The sequence below is a fragment of the Nuphar pumila genome, chromosome 16 (genome assembly GCF_984573655.1).
Source record: "Nuphar pumila chromosome 16, dmNupPumi1.hap1.1, whole genome shotgun sequence".
In the NCBI taxonomy this organism is placed as follows: domain Eukaryota; kingdom Viridiplantae; phylum Streptophyta; class Magnoliopsida; order Nymphaeales; family Nymphaeaceae; genus Nuphar; species Nuphar pumila.
Window position 1 is genome coordinate 5575082 of NC_143264.1, and position 17697 is coordinate 5592778.

Here is a 17697-nt window from a genome sequence, read left to right on the forward strand (position 1 = left end):
ACTAGTAACTACTTATAAATTAGATGAGTCGGCCCAAAGATCCAGAACCAAGGCCCAGAAGAGTCTGGCATGCATGCCACAGTAGCAACACAAATGTATCAGACTTCTGAACTGGGTCAAACCCATATTATTGGATCCGGGCAGTATACGCCCTAATGCAGGTCAGATTTCAGATGAACACGGTCGGGTTTAGTTGGATCCTGATTGGAAGCGGGTAGACGAATACCATCAGATTCAGATCTAAACAGGGTCTAATCCAGCCCGTTTTACCTTTCATCTACTTTTAATGGATCCATTACCAGGGGTCTATCCGAGAATTCATTGTAAGATCCATTTCGGATCTAGATCTATATCCGGACCCGCACTTCGAAAGTAGGAATGTAGGAAACATTTTTGGGTCAGGCATCACCAGATCCGTATCCGATCCATTTGCAACCGAAGCCCTACGTCGGTTAGAGGATCATTTCCGTCAGATTTTAAAAGTCAACGTTCTTACCAAACGAAATCATCGGCTTGTGAAGGCGGCGGAAGCAACAACTAACTCCCCTCAAGCCCTCATTGTAATAAAACTCCCCATGGTATTTCAGTAAATTATAGAAATGCCACTCCCAACAAAAGTTTTTAATTAGGCTTTATTATCTAAAATATCACTCATTAATATATTGTATAGGTACCAGAAAGCAAGTATTAAAAAGTAGTGTTAACTGTTAAGCAGGAAGGAAGATTTGTTTGAAAGTGTGTGAAAAGGAAAAAAAAGATTTGTGTAGGAAACAAGTAGAAATCAAGAGAAAAGCATGACAAGCGAGGGAAAAGCGAAAAAATAAGAAGAAAAAAGTGAGAAAATTAAGAAAGAAGCGAGTGGAAAACGAAGGAGAAGCTGAATAGAAGCAAGTTTTCGCCACACTTCCCCTTTTGTGAAGCATGGACTATATCATTATAAGCAAGGTTGTTAAATGCGATGAGGCGAAGCGAGGCGTTGAGCCTGCGCTTCGGAGGCGTACGCCTCTCACAACGTGAGACTCTCAAGCAAGGTTGTAAATGCGATGAGGCGAAGCGAGGCGTTGAGCCTGCGCTTCGCCTCTGAGGCTTACGCCTCTCACAACACTGATTAGAAGTGCTTCTGGTAACTATGGTACATTGTGTTGCTTATTATTAATTCAAAGCACATGTAGAGAGCTCTAGATTGTGCATAATTGACCAAAATCCAATTCTAATCTAGCCATTTTGAGATCACATTGGATTAGGCTAAATTCTAACAAAGTTGTCGCTTTTCGAAACCGGTTTGATCCGACAAGGATCCCATGGGCTGAATCAGGTTTGGCCTATATCTAGTTCGAGTCATGGGGTCCATATGGCCTCAAATTTGCTTGAACCCGAATGGGGTCCATACAAGTACTGAAACTCATAACTGACTCAAAAACATTCACCAGCAACTGAAACAGACCCGGACCCAGTGGCCCATCCAACCAAAAGGTAATGACCACCCCCACAAAACCATAAGCCTAGGCCTCCTCCGTTACGAAGCAAGAGCTGGTGAAGACCTGTTTGGTTAGTTTGGCATAGGCAGGAGGGTGTTTATGTAATTCAACCTACCTGTTCCAATAACAGCTGCAGCTGCAAAGAAACCACCACCGAACCCCTTGCACAGGGTGGTCTCAGAAACTCAAAACAGTCCATCTCCTTCCTCACTTCCGTTGAAATGGATGATGCAGAGGTAAACTGAAAAACCTCCCTCTCTCTCTCTATTCATCTATCTATTTATCTCTTTCTCTCTACCAAAAAGGAGATTTTTTTCATCCCTCCCCATTTTCTGCAGTCCTTCACTCAGATTTCTATCTCTTCATTGTGTTGTCTTTGGGCTGCTCTCTCTCTCTATATATATATGTATGCATCTATGTATCCGTTTTTCTTTCGAAAGTTTTGCAGCTGATGATGGTTCTGCAACCCACCATTTTTGCATCACCAAGGATTTCCACCACCATCTGAGGCTTCCTCTGTTAAAAGCTCCCTACTTTCTCTCTCTACCCAAAAAGGGAGAGCCTTTACATCCCTTCATTTTTATCTGCTCTCTCACTCAGATTTATGTCCCTTTATTGCCTTCACTGAGGTCTCTCTCTCTGAAAACTTTTGCAGGTGATGGTTTCTCTGCAGCCCACCATTTCTGCATCGCTAACCGTGGGTTCTTGCAATCTGAGGCTTCCTCCCAAATGGGTTTCCCAGGAGACCATCCAAAGCGTCGCCAGAGACGCAGCGGCGAAGATTCTGGTCGCCGAGCGCAAGGCAGTTCGGTTCCAGCAGGACTTGGCTGCTGCCAAGGAGGAGGCCGTCAAGATGCTGGTTCGGTTGAAGCAGATGATGGATTCAAAGGTGAGAGGTGGTCTTTCCAAAACTTGGTTTTTGTTGCTTCTTCGATTGGTGGTTGCATTTTGGAAGGTGGATGATGGATTGGTTGTGTGTCTTTTGTGAAGATGGTGGATTGTGGGTGCTTCTTTTTTTGTTCTGCTTTCGTTTTCATGATTGATAATGTTATTTTTGTTTGTTATTCTTTGTGGTTTCTTGGAATTAAAGTTTCAGGTTGTCAATGAACAGGTTTGTTCCTCTGAGCATTGAGGAATTGTTATAGGTTTCACATTCTGTGGTTGCTTTCGATGCTTTAGATGGTTTTCTTCCTTCCTTTGTTGTTTACAGTAATCTGTTATCACCCATGAAGATTTGGTGTTGAAAGTTTTGGCTTTGCGATTGTTGATAATTGATAGCTCTGATGTTTGGATCCTGAAATCATCATATGCTGATTCGGAGCAACAATAGTTTTCCATTTTCCAATACTGGGGATCATTTATCACGTTTTGTGGTTTGATGTGTATGTTTTCTTTTGATGGATTATGGCGCTTTTGGTATGATATTTGTAGCGCTTCAGTTGATATATGTGCTGGTTGTAAATTTAGTGCAGCTTCTTGAATTGAGGCTTTGAAAAATGTATCATGTAATGTGGACAGTGGATTTTGGATTCTTGATGCCAGTTAGTGATTCATGTTGAGATTCAGTTCTTGTTAAGGTTTCACTAAAGTGAGCTGTGATGACATTGATTATACTGGTATACAAGTTTATACTGAACTAAAATGGAGGAGAACATTGACATTGGTGAGTACAGCAGTTATAGGATAGTTTAAGATGGTGAAGAACATAAGAGATGTAGTGGGAGAATTAAGGCACTAAAATGTTGCATCATGATATAATTCTCAAAGAATAACAGCTTTTCCCTTGAAATTGAAGTGCGTAAATGCTCATATGAGGTGATGCTGAATAATATAAGTAAAACTCACATCAAAATCCTACGCTCTGCAAAACTTTGGAAGTTATAACTGTAATTTGCTTGAGTGCTGGAATTATACCAATGTGATTTGCTGTATTTTGGTATACTGGAGAAACCTTTACACATGAAGTCTAAGAGACAACCATCTGATACTATGGTGATCTATATTTGTCGCCCCCTGTTTTTTTTTTCTTGTGTTTTTTCTTGTGGATTGTAGCATGGACTGTCTTGCTTCATACTTTCCTTCATGATTATCTAATTCATGTTACTTGCTACTTATCTTGCCATGGTACTGCCTCCGCTTGGTCTACTTATGATGTCCATTTGTTCCGATCAAATTTATTATGTCTGCCTGTCTCAAATGTATAGGTTGGTACCATTTATGTTTCGTATGATTATTTTGTAGTGAGATGGTTGTGCCTGCTAGGTATTACTAGCTTACAGATTCTTTATTTAGCATTTGTTGAATGAGTAAAATGTTATAGATTTGGTATTCATCTTGATCTAGTTCTAGAGTTTGTGTGGCGGCTGGGCCGCCGAAGCCTCATGTTGTGATGGTTGTCCAATTTTTCCTTAATTCATTTGTGATTCTTATGCATATGGTTTTTATACATGGCTAATTTTGTGTCTGATGTATCTTTGGAGACCTATAGAATTTTAGTTTGTCTTGGTAATTTGAGGGAGTGGGACTTCACTTGGAGCGGATTATGAGTTTCTAGTGTTGGTGATTGGCTTATGGGTAATGTAATAAGTGAAAAAGAAAAATTTACATAACAAGAAACTTATTACTTGAGTTTCAGTTTTGTATTGTGTGGAAGTCTTTTCTGATAATTTGCAGAAGGCATGATTACTTAGGCAAACTCTCTTTGTTTTCAGATTGCTGAAGGGGAAAAGGCATCATTAATTCAAAGCAGAAGGATTAAGGAGCTTGAGTTTCGACTTGTGGAAGCAGAAGACACAATCAAAAGCCTTAGAACTGAGTTGAACAGAATATCAAAAGAGTTTGACAAGAAAAAAGACATGCTTGATGCTCCCCTTCATGATGCTTGTAGTGGAGGCAAATTTAAATCTTTGAATACTGTTTCTCCTCAGCATGAAGCACTTGTGTGTTCTGATGTCAAGGATAGGGATATGAATTCAAGGACTTCAAATGGTTTCCAACATGGAGATAACTCAAGATCGCACAGTGTTCTAGCAAATACTGCATCCTTGAAGAACGCTGATGTACATGATCCGGACTTAGCCTCAATAATTATGAGACGTAAAGAAACAGAATCATACAGGAATGGATGTACTCAACGAATTCATGCATTTGAACATAACTTGCTTGCTGAACGTTGGCCTCATCCTGAAGGAGATAGTAATGGACACTCCTTTTTGAAGGGATTTGATGTCACTAATGCAAAAGAACCACCTTCTGCTATTCCCTCTGCTGTGGATAAACATGATAACACTAGGACTAAGAATGCAAGTCTGACATGTCTTGAGGATGTGGTCCATGTTGATAGAAATACTGATAATAGACAAGCGGATGAGTTCTTTCCTAAACTTTCTTTGAGGAAAAGAAAGACTGTCTCTCAGCACAACAAGGTTAGTAATAGGAATCCTTTGGATCAAGTGTTGGTTGCAGATTTTTATCCTGGCAAACCTTTGTCTCGAGATATGCAAAGTGCATTGGCTAATATGCCTATGTCAGGTGAAAATATTTTTTCAAATGTTATAAAAAAGTTTGATAATGACTCTGAATCTAATTTACAACAGATATCTGCTGAAAATGATAAAAAAACTCATAACGAGTGTAAAGAACATGTGGGAGTATTTTCAGTTGACAACTGCTCTGCACCTCACCTGAGTGAGGTTGAGTTTATGCCATTGGATAATCTGAATGCAACTACTGGGATATCTGAATCTGGACTTCTTACAAAGGAGGCTAACATCTTGGGAGAGAAAGCTGCTGGATGCCCTTCTATTGGTTCTCAAAGTGCTGGCATTTCCTCGTTCTTGGCTTCATATGTAGCTGGTAAGAAAGGAAGTGGTGACTGTGAAAATAATAGTGAAGAGAACACATTGGCCACAACTGGGGATGTTCATAATGACACACAAGGGCAAGAAGTTATCGATGATCTAAAACGCATCAAGCAAGATTCTGAAGTTGAAAAAGTTCTAGGCGCTACTTCTATAAAAGAGATGGTCATGGCATCTGAGGCTTCGTCACAAAATTCTGATATGAATGAAAAACCTTGTGAAACTGTTGCTGCTCCTGTTCGATCTGTGAATGATAAGCTTTTGAAATATACATTTCATAGGAAACGTAAGAGGGAGGTTCTATGCAACAAGACTGAAAATATTGTCGAGGAGAAGAAGCCATGTTCAAAGAAGAGGTCAGCCAGAAGACGCCGCATCTTGCACAAGCCACTTGAGTCTGGCATGGTGACAGAGTTATCCCGGGACAGCAGGCGGTTGGTACAGGTGGCCCGTCAGGTTAGTGATATTCTTTCATCATGCATATCTGTTGCATATTCTGTCTTTGCTTGATTTTTTCCCTTTATCGTTATTGTTTTCTATTATTTTTTAACCACCTAATTGTGATGCGATATGCATTATGGTGCTAGTTTTGTAATGATTACACTGTCATGTCCCTATCCTATTTGAAGGCAATTGGTAAGTTGTTAGTTCCATTGTATCTTTATTTTGTGGCTAAGAATTATTTGGTAGGGTTGATTTTCTGGGTTAATCCTCTGGCTTGGCTAAGAAGTAACAAAATTTACAAAACAAGGATGCTCTGCCTGTGCTTCAGACGGGCTTTGGACATGTAAAATCCAGAATGAAACATTTAAAACTTTGAAGATCAGCATTATAATATGGGTTCCAATAGTTGGAAGTCTGCTAAATTCAACTTGAGGCAGCTTGGAGTTGACTATGTTTTACTAAGTACTAAATCTGGATCCAAATTTCGGATATCAGTTGACAGAGTTTGAGATCCCTAGATCTGACTTTGCAGGATGAGTCATGTGTGTGTGTGGATCCTGTCTGTGTGTATGTCTCTCGTGTTGTGTCTCTGTGTGCCCGCTCTGAATCCATTTCTTTGTATCTCCACATTAGATCTCTCTCTCTCTCTCTCAATACACACACACACATCATGATTTACAAACTATTTGTGTCATCATGCATAATAGTAATAATTTCCAAATACTAACTAAATTCAACCATGGTACTTAATGTCAAATGCATACTTTTTGTCCCTATTGGTGAATCAATTAAAGTTTAGAGATACGTAATATGATTAGGTTCGGCCTAGATTCCATCCATGCACTTGGTCAACATAGGTGGATCAAGGTCAAGTGCATGTGGGTTCAGCTATGGTACCAGTCAAGCCACATAAGTTTATCTTGGATTAGGGTAGGGCTCCAGTTGGCTATATTTTGGTATAATCCAAACTCATTTCTTGGATGTTGATTGTACTTAGGTGGATCAAGATTGTATAAATGGCTCTAGATTTGCTTCAAGTTAAACTCCACATAAATTGTTATAACAAGATAATTCTTTTGGTTTCCTACCGAAAATAAAAGAAAAAAGTCAGTAATACACTTATATCCCTGTTTTAATAATCTATTCTCCTCAACCTCGATGCTGTTTGTAGCACACATGTTATCATTCAATGAAACTAACGATGATTACCATGCACAATATCATTCAATCTTGGTTGATCCCCATGTTTTTGCGTACAAACATTAACAAGTCCAGAAAAGTTTCTTGTTTGTAATGAATTTTCAAATGCCATGTTGGTTCTTTTGAAAAATTATTTGTTCTTTGCCTTGGAAAAAGAAAAGACTGACATTCTCATAGTTGAACTAATTGAAAGGATGGAAAGTGAAGTGTGGCTGTAGGAGTAATTTGGGGGCAATAAGTAGGGGTTGGAAAGTATCAAGGTGTAAGCTTCAGAAAGAAATTGAAGCATTAAAAGATAAAAAATAAGTAAACAATCAGCAATTTCATGAATTTCAATTACGGAAAATAGAACAATGTAAATGAGTGTTAAATTGCTAATCAAACGAAGGGATGTGTTGGAGGTTTCTGTTATTTGGACAATTATTAGCTGTCAAAAACCGCTGCTATATATATATCAACACCATCATTTCACAGGCAAAGCATGTCTTGTGGAATATGGATGAGACATTCTATGCTCAAAGCGCAGCAAGATGTACGCCTGTGAAGCCTCATCAGATAGGACCAAAAGTGCCTTCTACAGTTTACTTTGTGTGAAATTATTTGATTACCCTTGATGGTGACATTTAGTGTAGGAAACTGAAACTATTTCATAATGTTTTTGTTGCAAAGGATTTAGTGAACTTGACCTTTTAGGCTGTGGAGACTAGTATTAGCTGCATATTTGTGGTGGTGACCTAGTCCATCGTGTCTAGTTAATGTTGACACGCATGTCAAAATTTTTGGCCATAATTCTGAGAGATATGTAAGTTGATGCAGCCTGATATGCGTCATTTCATATAATGCTTCACTTTGCTACTCTCGAGGGTACTGTACTCTAGCAGAAAACGTCGGCTGCCGGTATTATCTGGTCAATAGAGCCCTGTAAATGTGTTTGTCATGTTTTGTATGGTTAGGAACATATTTTGGGTCTAATTGTTTTAATTTACAAATTGTTTTTCTTTGTGGTGATGCTTTGGTGCCGTATGGGCTGTTGAGTTCTAGACTTCATTTTAAAACCTATATACATATCCTAACATATTGATCTAATGCAAGTTTTCCAGTAGGACAATGTAGACTACATCTGTATGGTCTAGATCCACAGAACAATCAATGAAAACCTTTGAAAATCTAATATTCTGCTAGAGGCACTGCACTATCGAGGACACTGCATTTAAGAGATTGGCTTCATAAAAGATATTGAATTTCGTATTTGAAATCAAATAGGTGATAATGAATTGTTCACCATGTTTTAACATGAAATACCACAGCTTCATTGGCAAATTATATCCTACCATTCGTTCTCATTTTTTTTCTGCATAGCCACTTGGATAAATACTCTTCATTGGATATAGTGGGGAACAATACTCCCTACATGCATGATATGATGGGATCTAGTTTTTGGTTGCTGGAACGAATTGTTTGAAAGGAATTGTGTATGGTCCTGTGTGTGTGTGTGTGCGCGCATGCATGCATGTGTGTGTGCATTGAGAGTTGTTCACCGCCTATCTTGTTGACAGTTGCCTTTGGGGTTTGGTCCTTGCAGCTCATTTCTTTGTCTGAGAAGCGATGGTGATAATATTGTTGCTTTGCTACATCTGAAAAATAAGGCAGAGTGCTTGTTTGCATCAGTTACGGCCACACTTCAGGAGATCTGGGTATTACTCCCTCATGATATTTTCAGCAACTGATTGACTAGCCAAAAGGCACCTATTCTGCTGAAGGTCCTCCAAGGAAGGTTGCACGAGGATGGCCCGAGATGCATAGTTCTATATTTATATTTATCAAGTTTTAGTTCAAATAAGCTAATAAGCATGAGACGTCACCTAGTAGATTCCATCGTCATGTTTCATCTCAAGGTAGTATTACTTCCTCTGATGTCTTTCATATCTTATGGACTCAATATGTGACGTATATGCAGTATAGCTCTGAGCAACAGATACTTGAAGGAAGCAATTTTCACTCCATGCGGTAGAATGGTTCAATTTAGATTACATTATACTTGCTTGTCATCATCATGGTCTTCTTCTCTCCTGAGATTCACCAACGCATGCTCAACTAGCATCGAGTACCAGGTTTGTTAGACTTATGTGGACTTATTTCAATAATTTGAGGTCAGGAAGGTCAAGGACAGCTACTGTAAAAGAGTTGTACAAGCAATAATAATCATGCTATAAGCTTTTGAAAAAGAAAAGCGGCTTCAAACAGTAGCAAGGAATTGTTGTTGCTTGAAATGATCCCCATGTGACCTGAAATAAGAAAGAAGATCACTTTATTCCATCTGCGCGATAGTATCTTAAAACCAACAGGTGTATAAAAACTAGACTATCAAAGAGAATTTAGCAATCGGTTTTCAAGTCTTCTTTGCTTGCTAGTCCAGTTTTATGTAGAACTGGGCTAGATCATGGCTGCCATATGTAAAAAAAAATATAGTTTCTTTATCGAAAACAAATTTAGTAATAGTCTTGCTCTGTTAATTGTCAGGTCTAGGTTCTGATGCTTTTGCCTAAGCCTGCTTAGCCTTTCCAAGGTAATTTTGACATACTGAGTCGCCCGCAGGTAAATGATTGAGCCAACCTGGTGCCATTAGGCCTTCACCTCCATGAGCTTATCACAGGCCCATTATGTTGGTTTTTTAGTATGAATTCTCTCTACCTTCAGGTGGTCGTATCCTGTAATCAGCACCTTGACCTTGATCAAGGGACACATCCCAAGTATTGAACTCACAAGTCTTTCAATTTGAACGTCTTAAACCAACCCACCTGGTCAGGTGTGCAAAATCAATCCATGAGTTTTGCCATCTAATAATTTAGATTACCGTTTACTATGAAATTTGATAGTGGAGTAGAATGACAAGCAGTTTCACCGTGTTGGTTTGTATCTTCCCAGTCTATACAGAATGAATCTCATTAATCTCAGTGGGGTTAAAAGCTTTGGGTTTCACCATTCGATTGGACGATCAGAGAGCTGTTTAATCTCAGTGGGGTGTTAAAAGCTTTGGGTTACGATCAGAGAGCTGTTTAATCTCAGTGGGGTGTTAAAAGCTTTGGGTTTCACCATTCGATTGGACAATCAGAGAGCTGTTTAATCTCAGTGGGGTGTTAAAAGCTTTGGGTTTCACCATTCGATTGGACAATCAGAGAGCTGTTTAATCTCAGTGGGGTGTTAAAAGCTTTGGGTTTCACCATTCGATTGGACAATCAGAGAGCTGTTGGCATTGGTTCCAAACAATGGAGTTCACCTCAAAAGAAGCTTCTAATGGCAAGAAGAGGGTCTACCTTACAGTGTCACTTTTCCAGTTCATATGAATTAAACTCTAGCAGTCGCCATAGCGAATGCTTTTTATGCATTGCTGTTCAGTTGCAATTACAGAGCCTACCATTGCCAGTTACTTCACATGAAACAAGCCAAGTGCCCATGGCCAGGCTGAGCTGACCAATCCTTCTGTTGAGTCAAGTTTCTCTCTTGCACTTCCTATGTGAAGGGGTGTGAATAGGATTGGATCAGCTTGAACAACAGGCCCAGTTCTAATGGAGCTCAAGCATGCCAAAAATAAAGGTTTGAAAATTTCTTCTTAAAAGAACCAGAGAGATGCATATGACAAATCAGGGATTCTCTACCACTGTGGGGGTCGCCCGCATGGCCGGCGGGGTAGTTGTGAAGGTGTTGAGATGAAGGCGCTGGATCAAACCCACTGGTACAAGAGTGTGTCCATAGCTTTCCAAGGTGGGCCACATAGTGGTCGTGGGCCCCACACAGGGTTTGCCTCCGTCGGCGAGGGTTCCTCGTTAAAAAATAAAAAAAAGCCTGATTTTCTAGGAGGAAAAGGGAGTCACTAAGCAGGAATGAGGTTGTAAGATGCAACAGAAATGCCAATTACACTTGCATGAACTCAATCACTCACACACAGACACACTCATGCATACGTGCATGTATACACAATATAGTATGTGCTACCTATTGAGTGGAAGCTTGAGCAGTCCTTGGCTTGGACTTGGTTGAGCTCAGGTTGTGAGCTTTGTTCTCAAACTTGAACAAGACTTCAGCGTGGAAAGCTCAAGCCGACCACATGCATCATGATTCATTTGCCAGCCCTACATCGTGGAGATGTAAATATATAAGATTCAGATTGGGTGTGGGCAGTACCAATCGGATGCACATATCCATGGACAAGGCTTTACCACACCTGGTTCCTATGTTAGCTATTCCCCTGGCTTTGTTACACTTCCAAAGTTACTCCAGTCAATAAGTTTGAGAGTGGAAATCTAAAATAGGATTCGATCCATTTAGGGAATTGGATCTGATTGGCCTTACACATTCTCACCAAAACCTAACCCATAAGATGGTTTAATCCGAAACTCTAGAAAATAATGGGGAAATGGAGAAAAAAAATACTGGATAGTCTTTCATATGATTCAATATCCCAAGGTTGATGAATTGTGTAAATATTTGAGTTTCATGCTAATATAATGCATGGCTTGTTGTTATTCTCATCTCACCACCTTCTTTTTCTAATCCACTTTTACAGAATTTGAATCTAAAAATTCTGGTTTTCTTTTTTAGGGGTGAAAACAAAATCTGTTAGAAGCCTTATGAACCAATATTCTAGGCTTCTATCAGATTTTTTTTTCACTGTATAAAAAAAATAGGCTTTTTAGCTCATGAGAGCTCTGCACACGGCTAGCGGCTCAACTTAAGGCCTTGAAACTGAAATAAGTCAGAGAGTTTGGTGTTTTGGTATGCCTTCTTTTGCCGCTAGACCAAAATGGTAGGCCCTGTGGTGGGTGAAGGGTAGGGCTGCAAATGGATTGGATACGGTTGGATATTCAATTTTAGGACTTGGACCTTTTAAATAAAATTCAATCCAAATGTGCATTCTCATTGGATTCGGATATGCTTAATTGGATTATTTTTTGATTCGGTTCAGATTTGGATTAGCATTTTAAGTTCAATCTGAAATTGATCGAAACAAAATCCGATCTGGTTGCATTTTTACATATAAATAGCTTGTTTTTCTTTTATTTGTTCCGGATCCAGCTTATATTCAGATTCCGATTTAACATTTTCTCATTGGATTTGGATATATGCGTGTCCAGAGTTGAGGAGGGTGCCTGACGGTCTGACCAACCTTAAAATTATTGTACCTGAAAGAGGTGCCTCACTACATGATGAGTAATCGGTGTGGGAGAAGGAAAGATGGACTCAACATAATCGTCCAAAAGTCTTGCAAATAAGATGAGGGAAGAGTTTACAATCAAACATGTGCATTGAACATGATGCTTGACATGTGGAAATTCTTGGTTTGATTGTATGAAACTCTTCTTGTTCAACTCTCTTTATCTCTGTTTTTTCACACGTGCGCTATTTTGTGTGGTCTGCTGTTGTTGAGTTTCAACCATTTGACTTGTTGATTTTTTTTTCTTTTTTTTTTGAGAATATTTGACTTGTTGATTTCATTGCTGAATTTCAACCATGCATGGTATCTTGGTTCCACCATTTGAATGGTAATGATTTCAAAACACAAAAAAAGTTGGGTTTCTAGTATCACCTGATCTGACCTCCATGGGTTTGGTTGTGTGCACCACTTTACTGCAAGGCCGAAACTGAGTGTATTTAGGGGTGGACATTGGGTCCGGCCAGGCTGGCCCCATTAGGGCTTGACTTGTTGCTCTTGTATCCTTAGAGATTGGATTAAAGGGTGATTGTAGAGCGGATACACCTGCTGTACCCTCGAGAAAGCAGGAGTTGAGGTGCAGCCAAGTAGGTGGGGTCAGAGAGGGAGGACCATGTGACTCAGTCAACAAAAAAAGGCTAAGCCCAAAGGCCTGGTCAATCAAGCTGAAAGAAGCCCCCGAGCTAGCAAGGGATGGCAGTGGGGCGGGGCGGGGCAGGGGACAAGGTCTCCACCCCCGCCCCGCCTCAAGATTTTATCCTCCACCCCCGCCTCCATTCCCGGTGGGGAATGGATTTTATCCTCCATCCCCGCCTTCATCCCCGTTTCATGTCCTCCATCCCCGGTTCAAACGGGGATGAGGCGGGGCGGGGATATTGCGGGGAAAAGTGGTCGGGGCGGGGTTGGGGCAGGGATGAGGCAGGGATCATGGTGGGGACGGGGCGGGGCGGGGAAAAGTGCACATCCATCCCCGCCTCCACCCCCGGACGGGGATGGATTTTAACCTTCGTCCCTGCCTCCATCCCCGTTTCATACCCTTCATCCCGGGTCCAAACGAGGCGAGGCCCCGCTTTCCCCCGGTCCACTGCCATCCCTACCCCGAGCTTAAGCTAAAAAATAATTTAACAATTTTTTTTTTTATAGTGCAACCCTTTGTTGGGAACAATCAGGCCAGGCTCCTTTAAGCCTGACCTAGTTAATGGGTCGGGGTCATCAGGCTCTATGCATTTTGCACATGAGTCCACGGTCGGATTACCTAATCGGGCTCGGGCTGCAAAGTGCAGCCCTTTCGAGCCAGGTACCTGACAGCCGGGCCAGATGACCACACTTAAGTGTGTTGCTCGGTGGGGAATAGGGAACTTGGTTTTTTCCACCAAGGTGGTTCTGAAGGGAGTGAGGTAGTTTTTTACTTTTCACTTTGGAGTGTCTCTCATGCTGTTCCTTCAACCAACAATATTAAAAAACTATAAAGAACCTTGGGTTGGCTTGCTCCATTATACATGAAAAGTACAGATATGATTACAACATACACATAAGCCACCAGTTAAGGCTTATATCCATTACCAAAACAAAGCATAAAATATCATGACAACATACACACGTGAGTCACCCCAGAAGGAATGCTTATCCATCACCAAAACAAAATACAGAGGTATGAAATAAGTTTTTTTCTTTCTTTTTTTCTTTGGCAGGACATGAAATAATACTTCTCTATGTGGTGGGTTGTTTTTTCATGTATGGGGGGTGTCATGATATTTGTACTATTTTTTTTAACAAATATACAGATATCATGATACCGCAAACATGGAGAAGCACATAGAGAAGTCTTATTTCATGTCCTCCAAAAGAAAGAAAGAAAGAAAGAAAAAAGCCTTATTTCATACTTCTATTATCCTCTCAATCCTTCTCAGCCATAAAATACAAGGCATGCACAAGGACTCACTAGATCAAGGTCTAGCTAGTGCTGCTTTTCTTCGGCATCATGGTCTCAACTCGGAGAACCTGGATTACGTGTGGTTTTTTGACCCATCCGTGAACTTGGTGAAGGCAGAGGTGGTGGCGGAGGCGGCAGCAGTGGCCGTGGCGTCCCTTTAGCTTTAATCCTGAAGAGAATAAGGGCTGCAAGGTCACGTATGACAACCAGCAAGTTGATCAAAACATTGCAGAGAGCCATTCCGTCGGTAAAAGTGTTTGCTGTTGATTTCTTGTCTGTTGTATAAATAGAGCTTTACGGTTGGAATTCCGTCCTTCCATCCTGCTTCTTTTATAAAAGGGACAAGGTAGAGTTGGTGGCACAAGAATAACTCTGCAAGACATGCATACCAACCAAAAAAATTCTGCGGCCTTTGTTCACACGGCTACGCGGTCAGCAAGAAAATGAAAGGGATTTCATGTCTGTTGTATAAAATAGAGGTTACGGTTCTTTCATAAAAGGGACAAGGTAGTTGTTGTCCCAAGAGTACTCGGTAAGACATGTTCAGACGGCTACGCGGTCAGCAAGAAAATGAAAGAGATTCAAAATTGTGAAGCGTACACGTGACTTGGACAGGAGATACAGACTAGACAAGGTGGGCAGTAGAATGAGACCACCTTGAGCTATATATATATATATATATATGACCCAAAGATGAGGTCATCCACATCTGAGTTTGATTTTTTTTGGGAAAAAAAAGTCAATAAATTCATTTTCTATTTAAAAGTACTAAAATTGATAAAAATATTAAAATAATGGTTCACACGTGTGAGAATCATGGCATCTTATTTAAAAGTACTAAAATTGATAAAAAAATAAAATAATGTTTAATTTTATTTTTTGACCTTTAAAATAAAGTTTTTGAAGTTTTTGTTCAAAGTCAAACTAAACTAGAAGACTTCAGCTTTTCAAAGAACAAAAAATCAAGTCAATTTGAAATTAGGATAGAAAGTTATAACTAAAACAAGATAACTTGTTTAGTAAAAAGTTTGTTTTCCAAGTAAGGCCCATTTCAAACCTATTTTTAACTATCAAAATGATCGAATTTGGTTTTTTACTTAAAAGCTGAATTAAAGTTGAGAATATTAGCTTTTCAATACATCAAAAATTATCTCAAATTGATTTTTCAAATAAAATGTTATAGCCAAAACAAGTTAGCCTGTTTTTAACCTCCCTGATTAGATCCTGAATGAATTAAGATACGAAACCAGGGCACCACTCTTTCAAAAGTCAGATACAATGTAGGCCAAGCATGGCTTGCTCTATATCGAAACCGTTATCAACCCTACAACCTAATCAAGTCCTCAACATGGTGTGTAACATTTTTGGATTGGGTCTGTAGCATGTTGGTCTTAATATTAGCTAACTTGGCTTGAGTATTTGTGATCTACATCTACATCTTTCACCTTTTAAAATCTGAAAAGCTCATATGAATATACGATATATTATTTATTTTTTGATAATCATGTTAGATTAGTATTGTTTGTAATGTAATCAATTTTTTGACTAGCACAGAGTTGGGACTCAGTGGAAGTGGTCCAGGCAGGGAAGCAAAAGAATTGGATTTACTCAGATATCCGATTTAACATTAGGAACATTATTTTCAGATGCAGATCTCAAAGTGAAATACAAATGTCTATTTGGAGTGAATTTAGATCAAGTATTCAGACTTTTTTGAAGTCGGATTTGGGTTTGGATCAATATTTTCAATCAGATTTGTATTGAACCTAATAAAATCTGATTCATGCATTTGCACTTTTTACTTGTAAAATCCTTCTTTTCCAGCTTCTTTTACAAGATCTGATCATGAAGGATAATAGTTGGATATGGATCCACGTTTAGATTCAGACTTGCTTAAAATACTGGTTTATATTTGGACCTATAAAGATAATACTGACTCATTTGCACCCTTATCAAGCCCAACTCTGTTACAGTTTTCCATTAACCCTCAACAAGTCTTGAGGGGGGCTGACAGGGGAGGACAAGGACACCATGTTCTGTATTGTATGTGGACATCTCTATACATGGACACATGTTTTTTGTTTTTCCAAAGTGTCGGGATGTGTGGGATGTGGTGTCTTCTGCTTCAACAGCTTCAAAGGGAGTGTATCCTTTCTTTCAACGGGAGAGAAGCTGAGCTAGCATTGGCGAAGCATATTCTTGAGGGTGCACCATCACTAAAATCCATGAGAATTGTCATTGATTCGACTGCAGTTTTAGGGTTGTCTGCCATGATTGAGCTTTTACATTTGCAGAGAATGTATCCACAACTAAACATGGTGTTTCTTGGCAGTAGGAAATGAAGGGGATTGATTGTATGGATGAGCCTAACCAATGTAAGCTCGTTGTGGGTGTCATGGTTTATGGATATGTTCTTTTCTGTAAATATGAGAGATTGTTTATGTAACACCCCGATTTGAGACTTCAGAAGTCCGAGTTCGGTTGATATTACTTTCCAGAGATAAAATATACAAAATTCACACAGAAAAAACATGGCTATTTTTTTTCATTATATATTTTCAATAACTCACTTTTTTTTACAATGTTCATCGTTCATAACATAAGAAATAACAAATACATAAATGTTAAATGACAAAAAAAATAAAAACTACCAAATACTGTACCGAAGAAGTAGTCGATCATGTCTTACATGTGCTTGTGTGCCTGAAACCTACAATTATAATTATACAGGAAGATGAATCTACAGCCTAATAAGAAATAATTATAAGTAAATAAACACTTTAACTTATGAGCTTTAAGCGCTTGGTCTGAGTTTAGTTTTTGATACACCATACAAGTTTGTATGTTTTAATTATCCTCTCATTACTCTCTTAAACACCCTATCATACCAAACTAATCCTAGGTCGGTTATACTGGTCATAACCGCCTATGGGCATAGCAGCCCACGTATGACACCCTAATTTTATATGTTGGCCAGACAATGAACCATTTACTTTCAGTGATCTCCAGACCACTAAGCACTGCAGTAAAATAAAAAAGAGACCCCACCGATAGTTAGTCGGGAGGTCATGCTCAATCTCGATATAATTCATGCTACATTCTAACTATGATGAATATCAACCATCCATGGTCATCTAGAGTTTCAAACACTGTATGAGTATAACCCTAAGTAATGAGCTAAGTTCAACACATTGAACTACATTTTTAAACTCATATTTCACTATCACAACAGATCTCACTCTTTAATCTCAGGATGACATTAGAGTTCACACTTATCTCATAATACACACACAACGATATAAGGTCTCTACATCGTTAAATCACCGGCGACCCACTCTTCATGGTGGTTGCACTCTAGCCGCGAACCAAGTAGCCCTTACCACAGGTTGTCACTTTCAGGATTTAAGGAGTTATGTATACTAATCTCAATATATCCATTCATATAACATGAATAAAATAAAAGATGACTCAAGTTTAAATACAATCTCATCACAATGTGCGTTATTAACAATTTATCACACAGACATGCTATCACAAAATAATTTATTTCTACTCTATATAACATATCACAAC

At 39.4% G+C, this 17697-nt stretch overlaps 1 protein-coding gene across 2 annotated transcripts; it reads left to right on the forward strand.

Annotated features, from left to right (window-relative positions):
* Positions 1-1188: 1188 nt before the first annotated feature.
* On the forward strand, positions 1189-9298 carry LOC149812773 (uncharacterized). 2 transcript variants are annotated; one of them, XM_089992202.1, is made up of 5 exons: positions 1189-1714; positions 2134-2367; positions 4190-4903; positions 5075-5794; positions 8565-9298. In XM_089992202.1, the coding sequence occupies exons 1-5, from the start codon at positions 1700-1702 to the stop codon at positions 8592-8594; spliced, it is 1713 nt and encodes a 570-aa protein (XP_089848328.1). In that variant the 5' UTR covers positions 1189-1699; the 3' UTR covers positions 8595-9298. The 2 variants fall into 2 exon arrangements, with proteins under 2 accessions (XP_089848328.1, XP_089848327.1); XM_089992201.1 differs by having other exon boundaries at positions 4190-5794.
* The last annotated feature ends 8399 nt before the right edge of the window (positions 9299-17697 follow it).